General features: G+C 39.3%; 1 protein-coding gene across 2 annotated transcripts in view; it reads right to left on the reverse strand.

Moving 5' to 3' along the window:
* Positions 1-14,850, reverse strand: part of ppm1bb (protein phosphatase, Mg2+/Mn2+ dependent, 1Bb) — a 29,978-nt gene that overhangs the window by 6,476 nt on the left and 8,652 nt on the right. For both annotated transcript variants that reach the window (XM_047376988.1, XM_047376987.1), the window contains exons 2-5: positions 5,994-6,839; positions 3,328-3,445; positions 2,988-3,099; positions 1,722-1,779 (exon numbers count right to left, since the gene is read on the reverse strand). In XM_047376988.1, coding sequence (XP_047232944.1) covers positions 1,722-1,779; positions 2,988-3,099; positions 3,328-3,445; positions 5,994-6,827 — 1,122 coding nt within the window. In that variant the 5' untranslated portion in view covers positions 6,828-6,839. The remainder of the gene's footprint in view (positions 1-1,721; positions 1,780-2,987; positions 3,100-3,327; positions 3,446-5,993; positions 6,840-14,850) is intronic.

Raw genomic sequence — 14,850 nt, forward strand, 5'->3', positions numbered from 1 at the left:
GCCCAGATTACTGGAAACTAGCGGTGTAATGGTACACTGGTTTGGTACGTACTTCGTCTTTAAAGTCATGGTGTTTCGGTTCACTTCAATCAGGAGAAAAAAATAAAAAAGTGGCCACTATAAAATAGGGGTCCACCGATAGATCAACCTGCCAATCAATCGCCGCCGATTTCCTTAATTTTGGGAGATCGGTGATCGGCCGATAATTACATGTGTAACCGATCATTTCCACGGATCTCAACTAACCTCTTATGCAAGTTTTGTTCCTTTTTAAAATATGAAAAATGAAAGACTAAAGGAACTGCAATATTCTAAACATTTCATTTATATGTGAGAGCACTGCCTGAATGTGAAGAAGTTTGTATTGTTTCAGGGGTATTGTCCAATGTTTTTCAGTAAAATAAGATTGGAACTTTGAAGGTGTATTGTGACAGTGTCAGTTATCAAAAAATTGGTATCGGCCAAAATCGGAATCGGCAGCTCAGGCTTTTTAAAGATCGTAATTGGCCAAAAAACTGCAATCGGTGCACCCCCGCTATAAAACTGACTGGAGATTTGGTACCATTTTGTTTTATTAATTGGATGAACTATACAACAATAAAACCACTTAAAAATATTAAAGTTGCTGTTTTTAATAAGACTGTACAGACAGAGAATTAAAAAAAGGTATAAATGAATTTGGAGTTGTTTTGATATTTAAACAGTCCAGTATAGGGAATGTCTTTGAATGCACCATAGAAGCGCAGCAGTTGGGAAATCCCAGCTAGTCAGAGAGACAGTCAGGACAGTACCAGCATGTTGTTGCATCTCATATGCTGTGCAGCGTTTTGGACTGGTTGAATGCTCCAGGCAGATGGATTTGTACTTTGGCTGATTTTTCTCTAGTACTGGTGAGGTTTACATTCAGCTTGATGTTGTTTCAGGTGAGTAATTCATTTAGTTGAAGAGTGAACTACTTGTACCTTCTTACTGTTGAAAGAGACTGAAAGTTTTAGTTTGGTCCACCTTGTTTTACTTCACTGTAGCTGCATGAAAAAAATGAACGTTTCCAAATAGTCTGATGATAGCTGGGAGTCTTCTCTGTTTTGTTTTGGTGTCACTTTTTAAAGTTGCCCTACATAACATTGCATTTCTCCACATAAACATTCTGCATGTGTTTGGCTATAAAACAAGGCTGTCTATGTTGGGTACATGTTGCCACCGAACCGACAGGACTGTACCTCTATTTTCGGTTGGAATACAAGTACCGTTACACCCCTAATAGAAGCAGTTTCAGTTTAAAATACTATGAATGTTTTGTGCTTGGGTTTGTGGATCAAAAACACAAAAAGGAAAAGTTAGAGTTCTTTACGACACTGATCAGCTTATAGCTAACTGTAAATAAAAAAAGCATCGTGTTTTACCAGATTTAGTCAGCTGATTAAACTCTGCTGCTTTTACAAAACCAGGATCACAAACATGAAACTCTCTGAGATGTGAAGTTTAAAGGATATGCATTCACTGCTGGGACGAGTGGTTAACAAATAACTTGGTGCACGTCTCGTTTCAATGTTCAACATAAAAACGAGACAGGTAATTTGATTTCATTCATCCTCATTCATATGACCTCACAAACATACAGTACATACTCAGACATAAATAACTGCTTTTGTTTGTATGTGTATGAGATCATGTTTGGAGGGTGTGGAGCTGGGAGGTAATTTAGAGAACATTAAACTCACCCCTTCTTCTTCTCTGTGAGGGTTCAGCTTGTTATACACAGCCTCGATAACACTGCGTCTGAAAACAAGTACACACACATTGGTCCTTGGGAAGAACATCTCCCAACATAATGCAGTCTCTGTTCATTTGTCACTAATGTGTATTGATTCAGAGTTTAATGGAAGTAAAACTCTTAGTTGATAATGCACGCATAAAGACATTGCAGCATCTTTTTTGGCCCATGTTCTGATGATTATCTGGCTGTCAGTTGGTTCTGATTAGAATATGAAACACCGTTTTATCTGTAAATCTGCTCTTCACTTTATAGGTAAATCATCTTCTGAAAACAGTGAAATGTGTCAAAGAAACGTGGAACAATAAATTGTTAAGTGGACGATAAAGAATACACAGTCTTGGAAAAAATGTTTTTTTAACCATCCACCTAAAATAGGGAGGTGGGGCAAGAAGATTATTGAATCAGAAAAAAACAGCCAGGAGGGCCATAGAGGAGTTGCAGAGATCCAAAGCTCAGGTGGGAAAATCCATTTAAAACATTTGAAAGAAGATACTCTAAAACATTTAGTGTGGAAGACAACAAACACCCCGCAAACACCATACTCATGGAATTACATTATACCTCTTCAAGTTTCTGCACTACCTAGTACTGTACTATCATAAAAAATCCTAGGAAAACATGAAAGGTTTGTGTATGCGTTTGTGTGTAATATACACTACACTGGATTACACCACCAATCAATGAATCTCAGTCAATCACTTCTATGGCTGCAGGTGTATCAAGTTTTTCTGTAACTGTAAAGTTTGTCACAAAATAGTTCATATTTACAGATATGTCAATCAGAAATCAATCATTTCAAATGCTGAAAAGTACCAATTTTGATTAAGTGCAAATTAATTTAATAGATTTCTTTAAAAAAACACTTTTCTCTAATTGTTGATTGCTTGCTGCCTCTTTGGTTAGCATCGAACAGAAAACTAAACTAGTAAAATGGGTGTCATGCAAATCAATGGGCTGTGGAGAAGTATCATAGTGGTTATTTCTATAAATGTCTATAAGATATATTCATAGTTGAATATTAGCACAAGTATATTGATATTTGTTAACTGGTATTTTGAAAAAACATCAAAAAAATGTATTGTTTATTCATTAGGATGTCATCAATTAGAAGACAAGTTTCTAACTAACCAAAGCATAAAACAAGGACAGTCAAGGTTGCTTCTGTTGCTATGTTGCATGTGTCTAAAAGATGCAGTTTAGTTATACTTACTTGCTGGCCAGGCCTCCACCAGGCGGAAGGTTAGGGATGTTTTCTGAGGCAATAACCCTTAGGACAGACACCAGGTCAGGGACTCCTTCCTCCCCATAGTTTTCCAGAAGCTCTACAAGCAACAGAAACAGAGTGGACACGGTAAGGCTTTGTGTTGTGGCAATATTACTGGGGTCATGTTGCACAGTGATTTTGCCCCCAACATTTCTCTATGAAGACTCAATCAAAAAAACAGGAAGGGTGCTTGCTGTTGTGTCAGCAACAATTAGCAAGCAGGTTTGTAATGTATAATAATGTGTGTATCTGCGGATGTGTGTTTGAGCCTGTTCAAAATGCTGACCCTCGACACGCGTTTCTAGATATTTATCCAATTCCTCTTCTTTTTTCATTGCCTCTTCTGAGATCTTGGGAGCTCCGGGCAAACACACCAACACCACGCTCATGTTGTCTCTGCTTCCCTGTAGAAACAAGGTACAGACAGAGAGAAGACATCTCAGCTTCAAGAAAATAACCCAGAACCCATGAATGTTTGGCAGCTAACATGAGACAAAAATTTATCGACGATTCCTCGCTACTCAGTTTAAGATACCAGTTAATCCAGTTTGCAATTATGGTTTGGATTTTTTCACAGGTTATAAAAGCAACATGAAAGATATGCTTTTCAATGAGCTGTTTTGCAATGTTACTCTTGTTTTATCTTGCCTTACAAACCCAACATAGCGTTCTTCTTAACAGTGGCATGCAGTGGCTACCCCTCCCTAAAAGCCTATATTTAATCCGTGCCAGGCTGTGGCATGTTTTGAGTGCTACAACTAAAATTACATGCAAAATAAAGTTGGCTATTCAGCTGTTTGCAAGCGCTATGATTTACTGTAATAAGCATTATGAATGACCACAGTTGCATCATATTTTTTAAGGATTGGGTACGTTTATTTTAATATTGAGCGAAACAATCAAGATTTGTCTACGTGAACATGCTGCAGATGGTTATACATCACATCCATTGACCTAATGTAACACACTGCAATGGCAGGAGGAACACGACCCTTAGCAAGCAAACAAGAGAGGCGCCGATCCATCGCCTACTGCTCAAGACTGATTTCTGGTTTTCTTTAAGGTCTGACCTTTACATTTCCCTAGGACCTTAACAGATAAACATTATTTGTGCAAACTTTGTTTTAATTAAGCAATAAAGGGTACTAGCTTTGAATCCAACAGAAAACAAAGGGGCTAAATGAATATTCCCATTTTTGCAGATGAGTTTAGAGAATAAAGAAAAGTGGGAATTTTTATAAAGGTCTATTAAAGCACTTTTTACCAATCTTTAAAAAGCCTGACCAGCTGATTCCAATTTTGGCCGATACCAATTTGTTTTTGTAACTGACACTGTCAGGTGTTAAAAGGTCAAACTACACCTTAAAGTTCCAATCTTATTTTATTAAAAAACACTGAACAATACCCATAAAGCAATGCAAACCTGTTTTAACTGCAGATGAGGTAGTGCTCTCAAATATAAAAGTTTAGAGCGTTGCAACCAAACTAAACTTGCACAATAGGTTATACAAATCGATAAGATTGGCGGATAAGATTGGTTTCACATGTAAGTATCTGCCAATCACCAATCTTTCCGATGTTAAGGAAATCAGGGCCGATTAATCTGTGCAACCCTATTTATTACCATCCCTGTTTATTCTTATTTGGATGTTTTTGTTTCCCATCTTCTAGGGAGTTTTTATTTAATTTTTCTGTGAAAAGGAGACTAGAAAAATTATTTTCTTTTAAATGCTGCTCTTATGTCTTTATATTACAGTTCTTGAAGATAAACAAGAATCGAAATGTCAAAACTTTACAAAAACTAGAGATCGGATACCCTTAACAACGTTACAAAGAAATAGTATATACATTTTGATATTTTGTTTGGATGTGGACCATTTATTTATTTTTTCCCTTTAAATGTCCATTGTTTTAAAAAGAGAAGTTCTAAATCTATAATTCTTAAAAACCAATTAAGCAAATCAAGATAACTAATACACATTTACATGTTTTTAGCTGCTAACAAGCTAACTGTTCAGTCTCTGGATGCTGAATGAAATTGGACATCTTTTTTAAGGCACACAGTGACAGAAGATGGAGCCCGATGCTTTAAAAAAACAATAAAGAGTAAACTTCTCGCCGCACTGAAGGACTCCGTGTGGTCACAGTCTGTAGGTGTCCAGTTTCACATACCTGACAAAAGGTAGCAACAGCAGAGCAGATTTATGCCTGTGTGGCTGTTACTTGAGATAACCCATCCACTAAGGTAAAAATAACTCGTCTGCTGTACACTTGCTGGTTCTTTGAGGGCCCAGGACACAAACCAAAAGACATGTGGACAACCAAAGTCCAAGATGTGGACGGGTGAATAGCTTCACAGGGATATAAGAGTTATGACCGGAGGTACCAGTGGACATAGATATTTTAAGCACTAATGCGGGTGATTTCAAGAAGAATATAACGAAGTATTACATTCCCATCTTTGAACAATAACTCCAATCCCTTAGGAGGTAAGCTTATATGGAAACTTGTAAAAACCTTTTTCTTAATAAAAATTTTCATTTTCAGACACTGTGACTTGGAAAATTATATATTCCTTTTGATCTTTTTCACATTGCAGCCCCAAACTTTCATGTATTTTATTGGATTTAATATGCAAGACCAACAGAGAGCAGTGTGTAGTGGAGTGGAAGGAAAATGATGAATAGTTTTCAGTTTTTCGAAAATCTGTACCACAGTCAACACTATGTAGATCTGCCTTTCGCTGCAGTTAATAGCGCAAGTCTTTGGGTATGTCTCTACTAGCTTTTCTCTGCATCTTTGTGTTGGTCTATCACATAAAATCTCAAGAAAATACATTGTAGTGTGGTTGTGATGTGAAAAAATGTTCAACATGGAATGAATACCTTTACAGAGCACTGCATACAAAATAAACATATACTAAGATTAATGGAAGTGTTAAATACAGCTTACCTTATGAAGACAGGTGTCCACCACTGAGTTACAGATCTTTTCCAGATCTTCACAAACCAATAGTCGTGATCGTACAAACTCACACAGCTCTTCATTGGACATGACATCCCAGATTCCATCACACGCCAGAACCACAAACTCGTCTCCTTCAGCCGCCCGCTCTAGCACACAGACCTCAGGCTCTGGGCTCACCAACTGCTCTGTGGGGCCCTTACCATCCACACATTTGTAGTCGTAGTCCCCGAGAGCTCGCGACACAGCCAGGGAGCCATTTACCCTCTGAATCATGACTGAACCACCAGCATTCTGGATGCGCTCCTTTTCACGGGGGTTGCAGGGCTTGTGGTCCTGAGTCGAGAAGCCCACCTTTTCGTCTCGACACAGCACGGCCCGCGAGTCGCCGCAGTTAATGAAATAGAGGTGAGTGGGGCTAAGCAACACGCACACGGCTGTCGACCCACTGCGGTCCAGGCCCTGCCGCAGGTCGGAGAAGTTGCGCATGTACTCGTCAATGTTCAGAAAGCCCGAGCGGATTCCGTCCTTCACGCCCTCCACAGAGCCCGGCCCCGAACCAAACTCAGCACCTCCTCCTGACAAGATGTGTTCAAGCAGGTGCCCAGAACAGTAGTTGGCGACCCGTGACCCAGCGTGACCATCATAGACAGCAAAGAAAGACCAGTCGGTGAGTCCATGGGGAAGGCCCACCACCGCCGTGTGGGCGTCCTCCATTTCAACCCGCCAGCCCTGCATGGAGCTCAGGCCGTAGCGTAGCCCATTTCCATGGCCGTGGGCGCTGTGTTTCTCTGTCTTCGGCTTGTCCAGGAACGCTCCCATCTCTGCCTACAACTGGAGATCAAACAAAAAGCAGAAAAAAGGTGACCAAAACGTTTATACAATCAAAAACAAAGAAATTATTTCTTAAAATCGAAGTCATGCACAGAGAAAGAGTGAATGGTTTAGTGGATAGAACAAAAACAAATAGAATACAATATAAGTTTATTGTCCCTCAGTGGTGAAATTCAGGTACTTCTGTCAATAAGAGTTTATTGCATTTTAAAGCCAAATTTTACTCCTAACTGCAAAGTTCACGAAATGACAAACAGTAGCTAAGCATATAATATAGCCAAAATATCACTTCTACTTCACTGTAAGCTCACGCAACCTTTCATACTGCATGTGCATATGGTTTGTTTTCATAAGAGATGAATCAGTCCTGTCTACACACAATGAATACCTAATTCCTAATACAGTAAATAAGTCAAAATTCACACTAAAGATGCTTGGTCCCAAAACCAGGAAACACAAGCAAACTTTTGGCCTGGATTTCCTATGGGACCATGATTGGAATATTTACCTATTAGTCATTTATTGGTGGTTAAATAGGAAGAATATGGGCTAATCACTTCAACTACAAGCCATCTAGGTTTTACTTTGCATAATTGTGTTCAGTTGTGATTGGAAATATTTCTATTCTAAGATACATTTAATCACTTAATGATTTCCCAACATATACAAAGTTAGAGCATAGAATTAGGCATGGCCTGTTTACCACAATCGAGGTATACCACGATTTTAAATGTTCTAAATTCAAAACCTCTCAAATGTTCCATCCTGTTTTTCCTGTGTTTTAAAGTCCATTTAATGCCAGAGAAAGCTCTGGAGTGAATAGAGATCATTCGGCTGTTTATAGCAGTGTTGCTATGTGCTCATCCTTTTCTTACACTGCAGTCACTTCTTGTCTAAGAACAAAAAGTGGGCTGTTTAAAAGTCATACCCATGGAAACAAAATGAGCATCATCTCTTGTTGTTAAGGCTTTTTTCTTTAAAGTATTTTCAGCTGACATGCTAGGTGACTGTTCAGCAGCAGAGTGCAGGCTAGCCAGCCCATCCAACAGTCCAGCTAACCACCTAAAGCCAGCTTGTTAGACTCCTAGTTTTACTCTATAAAAAGCATAAAGACAAGAAGTGAAAATCCTCTGAACACTCGTTGTTTTTGTTTTGAAAGGACAGCAAGATGGTCGATACCGCCAACAACAATACATATTTCTGTATAGATTTTACTACACAATGATTGGCCTAACTATAATTACGAGTTAAAATAGCAATAGTATTCAAAATTTAAAGAACAAAATACAACCATAAGGAATATAGCTATCCTCTAAATGCAGCAGATCTATGTCAGGGTACGATGCAAGTTTTCTTTATACAGCTGAAATTTTTGAATAAAAGTGGACAACATCATCAAGTAGATCTGTGCTTTACTGATTTTTGTGGATCATTCATATCCCCCATACTGCTGCCTTCACATTAATAAATGATGTCACATAAACATGTAGAAATCTTTCTGCACTAAACCTTTAAACTTACAAAATGCTTAAAATGATGCATACTTCAGGCATTTTTGCCCTTTAAAGTATGCCTGGTAAGGAAATTATTTCTGCATTAATTAAAATATTGTTTAGAAGTGGCTTTCCCAGCTTATTGAAGAACATACCAAAGTTCATTTTGGATCCTGACAACCTTGTGTCCTGTTTTCTGTCAAAATGATTGCACTTCTGCTTTTACAGGGTGGATTTCTGGACTCGGGGGGGAAAGCAGATTCATGACTGGAAATGTTTCCGTTGTGTGTTATACTGTCAGGTATGTGTTTTATATCATCATCTCGATGAGGAAAAAAAAAAAAGGACTTTCAACATACTTTTTGAGCCTTTACCTGAGACTACATGAGGGGTTTTAGAGGGGTAAAGAGTGGCTCAAGACTTTTGCACAGTAGTGTACAAAAACATGAACAAACAATTACCATATTGCACTGTTAATTAACCGCTAATGAGTTTTGTGATCATTTTTTAAGTTAACAACATAAAATGAGTGCCTGTAGTGAACTGGTGCACTTTAATAGACCTTTATAAACCTGGTGAGTGTTTGAGGCCAGCATGAAAACAAAGTCTTGTGGTGTATGTGTTTAGGAGGCATTCAGACCAAACTGAGGAAATGAGGATTCACTACTTTGATAACCCTGTTGCTTCAAGGCTTCATTAAACAAAGAGAGCACCTCAGACTTTAGAAAAATCTCTATTTAAATCCTGTCAGACTTCTGGTAGTTTTAGGTCATTGCCTCTGCATGAACAGGAAGTAAAGCTAAATCTAACAAGTTCAGACTGAATAACACATTTAAGCATCTGAAGATTAATAAGGGTACAAAAAATTTGCTCTACAAACAATCTGAAGGAAGGTGCATTTGTTTTTAATCTGTGGATTCAAACCTTTGCTTAAGAACACTGCAGTATGAAAAACGTTATTCAAGGTCCAACTTCATGCAGGACAACTGAGCACAGAAAACCAAGGCTGACTCAATGCACATTTTTTCCAATACTGATTCTTAACCTAAAGCCCATACTTTCCTTATTTTTAAACAGTACAGCATTTCAAATAGCTCTGCAGTAACCAAACAGTAACCAAAGCATCTTTCTATATTACTGCCATACTGAAACTGCACCCCGAGTCTACTCGAGTAAAAAGACGACAGTTAAATGGATTTACACAAAAATGTAAACTAGAAAAGAAGGAGGTGGAGGAACCATCATAGGAAGAAACCCCCCTCCATGGGATGTACCACTGATAGCTGAAGTGGCTAAAATGACCAGATCCGACCAATGGCTAGAGAGGGCATTTCTGAAGGACAGCAAAGAAGAACTGATCATGGCAGCGCAGGAATGGGCCTTGAGCACCAGAGAAACAAAGACCCAGATCTACCACACCAGGGAAGATCCCAGTTACAGGCTGTGCAACGAGGCCCCAGACACAACCCAGCGACTCACAGCAGGGTTTAAGATACTGGCAGGAAAGGAATACATGGAACGCCATGACCAAGTAGCTGGTATAGTGTACAGAAACATCTGTGCGGAAGTTGGACTGAAACTCCGGAAATCAAAGTGGGAATCACCTCCCAAGGTGGTGAAAAATAACAGAGCAAAGATCCTGTGGAACTTCTAGATACAAACGATCAAAAAGGTAATGGCCAAGCAGCCGGACATTGTGATCATTGATAAGCAGCAGAGGACAGCCGTTGTGATTAATGTGGCCATCCCGAACGTCAGGAAACAGGAACACGAGAAGCTGGAGAAATACAAAGGGCTCGGAGAAGAACTAGAAAGGGCATGGCAGAAGCTGGCAACAGTATTGCCCGTGGTCATTGGAGCACTCGGGACAATGACCCCCACACTAGGGAGTGGCTCGACATGCACCAATCTATCCAGAAATAATGACAAGTCTGTCAGTTCATCAACCAAAAGCCTCCAATCTGATTTACTTCTTTTGAGCACAATAAAATCCTGATAAAAGGTTGAGGCCATTATGCTTCCATGCATGAATGAGGATAACCTTCTAATTCCCTTTTTATCTGTTTGATTCAAAACTTCTTCCGCTATTAAAGAAGCTGCAGTACATTTTTTACCCTCCATGAATTTGGAAATTGCCTCAGTCTGTACAGACACTTTAATGAACAATGCTGTTGAGGCTGTCTTAAAACAGACAGAGGTGTACACAGAACCACGAAAAACACCTTTATCTGAAACCAGCCTGAGATCAGATTGAGCCATTTATAATATAAAACCACGAGTACGAGTAAAACACAAGGCAAAGAGGTTTTCAAAACCCTTTGAAGTGGAATTTACTGGGGAATTTAGAGGGATCAAAATAACCAATGACCCGATGGCCTGAGGCCAATAAAAAAGCCTGCTGGTCAAGTTGTTGGGCCAGCTGCAGGTCTGTTAGGGGTTCAAAGTAGAAGAAGTGGTGAATGTACTCAGGGCAACTACCTTGATATTAAATGGCTGCATATAGAATTAGCAATGATGACGAACCAGTTAAAGGTCATAATTTATCGCATTGAAAATCGTCAGATTCTGTTCATCAGCCAGTTGCTCTGTGAATCTTTAATTTTGTTATTTGGTGAGGTTTACAAGGACCTGTAACAAGTTGGCACTAGAATCCGTCCTAGAGCACATTCGGTGGTGTTCTGGGAACCTGCATTCTGCGTTACTTTAAAAGTCTGAATGCAAAGCTTTTTGGGGTTCACTCAAGAACCTGCGGACCTGATAGGACTCTCCACAAGCACCATAGTTACCTGGACGTTTCAAAGAAAAAAAATAATTAAATCTGATTTTTGTCCTGCCTATAACTAATAAAAGTTAATCGAGAAAAAATTTACAGATTCCGATTTGTGGCAAACTGACTGGAGCATCTCTAAATGATCCAATACAATTTTAAAATTAATGCATGATTAGGTTTTTAAAATAATCAAATAGGAAATTATGTTTTGGGTACTTCATAGAAGAAGTTAAAATTCTTAGATTGCTTGCTTGGAAATACTAAGACCAGGAAACATACAAAAAAGCTATAATAATGAAACCGCCATGATGAGACACTGATTTTTCACAGAGCTTCACTTCCCACATTAGCATGAACGCGCCATGACAAGCAAGTGCCCAAAAAAGGCCGTTATATGCAGGGAGTGACTCCGGCTGCTTTCTAAGGAAGGTGTTTGTGTGTGTTTTGTCTCTGCGCATGTGTGCACCGTCATGGTGTGCAAGAAAAAGATGCTCTATAAATACGCCAGGTCGGTTTAGATTTCGTGACCAGCGTGAGAAAGCAGGGATGGGCCATGCATACTTCTTCCGTCTTCCTGCCACACCATTATGCCAGAAAAGTAATCTCAGGCTCGTCGCTTGATTTTGCCCCATGTTTCTAGCGTCATTTAATTTAATGTGGCGCAGTGTTCACGTGCGTTTATGAGAGAAAGACAATTCTGTAACATTGACCAGCTGTGATTCTCTCTAAAAATAAAACAAACACACTGCAACTGCCTAGCAACCGCTCACCCTACAGTGCAAACATCCAGTCTGAGCTTCATTCAGCAACACCCCCTCCCCACCCCTCTTTCTCCCAAAGTCTCTCTCTCTCACACAGTCTTAAAAAGAGGCACACACACTCAGCTGCTGGTTAGCTAGAGGAACGGGTAGTTACATCATCCATCCATCAAAGCAGTTGCAGCAGCCAGAAACAGAAAGGTGTCAGGTCAGGCAGACGGCTGAAGGCATAGAGATACTGTGAGATTTTTACTGGCTGCCTATATTACAGTACACTGAGGGGAAATCATGTACGAAAACATATTCAAAACAAAAACCCCAGAAACCACCCCATCAGAACACCATAGAAAAAACGAGGAAGGCTCAGTAACTGCTGTCCCCAGTGTTGTAACCGCAGGCCGAAACCAACACCAACGAGCAAAACTCGTCTGCCAAAAAAAATAAGAAAAAAAAGGCTGCATTTCAAGAGGGAAGCGGAACGTCAGAGATTACATAATACGGCAGGGAGTCCAAATGCTGCTCAGAAAACCCAGCAGTCGCACAAACCTAGCTAAAGAGATCCTGAAAGAGAAGGCTGAACTACAGTCATCTACACATTGACAGAGTACAGTCAGTAATCTGATATTTAAAGCAAACTAATGCCAAATAATAACAATGCAATCACAATTAACTTGTTACTTTACGTTTTCCAACAGTTTGGGTTATTGGGTAACTTTTTATACAACGGGCTAATGACAAAAAACAAGGTCATAAGATAGATTTGTTGGGCAATTTATAGGCAGACTTTAAAAAGTCCATCTATAAAAGACCGTGGAAGTTTCATATTCTTATTTTTATTCAAAATGAAGACCAATGGTAATTTAAAATAAAACTTAAAGGCCTGCTTCCATTTGCAGGAATCTGGGCTAAAATCCACTGGTAACCAATATTACGACAAAAGCAAAAAAGAAAACGTCAATGGAGTTTTGTGGTCGATTACTGATCTCTGTTTTTTGTACAGCTTTTACCCACCAGTACTAGAACTATACTACAAGAAGGTAAAAGAACAGCATTTAGTATGTTTTTTCTAGCCTTCCTGTCTTGTTTTTAGGCTGTAATGTAAGGCATTAGCACAGTCAACGTGGCTAGCATTAATAAAAAAGCTGTTTCTTTTTGTATTCCTCGAAAGATTTAGGTCCTGATACAGATTGTCTAAGCGCTGCAAACTTTTCCAAGTCTGACATGCTTCACGACAGGCAAAAATGGAAGGCTTAAATGGATAAAACTGAACATTAAAGTCTTGTTCGCGCTCATAGCATGAATGAACTGCAGAAAAATACAGTTTCCTTTTAAAAGCTTTAAAGAACCACAATGATCCCAAACAAAGTCACATTTTAGTCTTTACTCATTAACAGCTATCACATTGAAGAGTGTGAGGGCAACTGCTACCAGCTTGACCTGGTAGCAGGGGGCAGAAAGAAAAAGCTGGTCGCTGGAGGACCAAAGAAAGTAGTGAATGTGTTTTTCAGGCCACAGCTTGAATAGATAATTTATTGTTCTGACATTCAGCAATGAGCCCCGGCATTACATCTACTGATGAGGAGGAGCAGGAGGAAGAGCAAGAAGAAGCAATGAGGTTGTGGGTTCAGAAAAGCCGCAGTTGGGACAGTTTTAGATACTTGAAAAATAACTTCTTCCCTGTTGACCTTTGAGTAGCCAGTGAGTAAGAGAGTAATAAAAAAACAACCTTAAGCTCCAGAGTTTCAGGAAGATCAGCCCACAGACATTTAGGATTTTGAGTGGTTAATTCTACCTGTCTGGGTCGTCACAGATTGCTGCTCCAAAGTAAAAAACCTTGTCAACCTGGAAAGACTGACAGGCTCTGTGCCACTCTGTGTGAAGCACAGCTCAGCATGTTTCAGGCCAGATATGGCATCAAAAAACAAATGCATGAAAGGGAGTTTGGACCTCGAAGGCCATAATGTTTGTGCACCAAAACACAAAAAGTGTTTTTTGAAGCAGCTGAGCACTTTGTTTAACTGCTTGACTTACTTGATTTTCAGCATTTCTGAACCCAGATCCTCACAACACACTGCTCTGCATGCTTTGGGGGTTTCTCTGCTTTTCGCACACCTGAGGTAAAATGATGGGTGCTTCTGCAGAGTAGTTGTACTGTCTACAAATATCTCCTGGGTTTTCCTCTTAATTTTATTTAGGGGTATCAGAGAAACAAAAGCTGAAGGAGCACCCTTTTCAAATTTTTTTATGTAAAAACAGTCTTAGCGCAACTTTGTGTTAATTTACTACATAATAACCCAGAAAAGTGCATTAACGTTTGTGGTTGCAATGTGACAAATTGGATTGTAAATACTGGAGGAGGCACATATCTGACACATGCAGGGCCAGGGTGGGAAAACAAAGCATCAAAGAAATGTTCTTACCAGTAAAGTAGATTAAACTCAATGTTTTATACATACACATCTTTCAACATGCACCCATTAACAACTCTAGCCATTTCCTTTTAGCAAAATACTAAAATTACTTTATTTATTTTTCTCTCTTCTTGTCCAGTACACATGACAGGCTATATAGCATGATAAATGTGGCATTTAGGCTTTACATACAACATTTTGACTAAAATATCTTAATAAAAATGCAAGATAAATTCAACATACTCATGTGGTATTCCTATATGTTTACCTAGTGAAAATGACCCATGTGAAGGCAGCATTAAACTAACAACCCTTGAGAAGCTTGTGGGATGTTGAGAGGGAGCAACAGAGGATCCTCAGAGTCACATTTCATCACAGCGTCCGAAGCCGCCCCATGAACACAACATCTCGTTATGATGTTCTGTTTGGTTGTGACATACTGAGAGCTGACTGTACTTTGAAGCAGGAAATGTTGTGTGACTGGTCCTTCGTTTTACAGCCACACATTTCTCTTACATATATTGAAACACCAGAATGTACTTTCACATGTTGGACTCTGCCTATTTTTTTTCAACCTTG

The sequence above is a fragment of the Girardinichthys multiradiatus genome, chromosome 10, assembly GCF_021462225.1.
Source record: "Girardinichthys multiradiatus isolate DD_20200921_A chromosome 10, DD_fGirMul_XY1, whole genome shotgun sequence".
Taxonomy (NCBI): Eukaryota; Metazoa; Chordata; class Actinopteri; order Cyprinodontiformes; family Goodeidae; genus Girardinichthys; species Girardinichthys multiradiatus.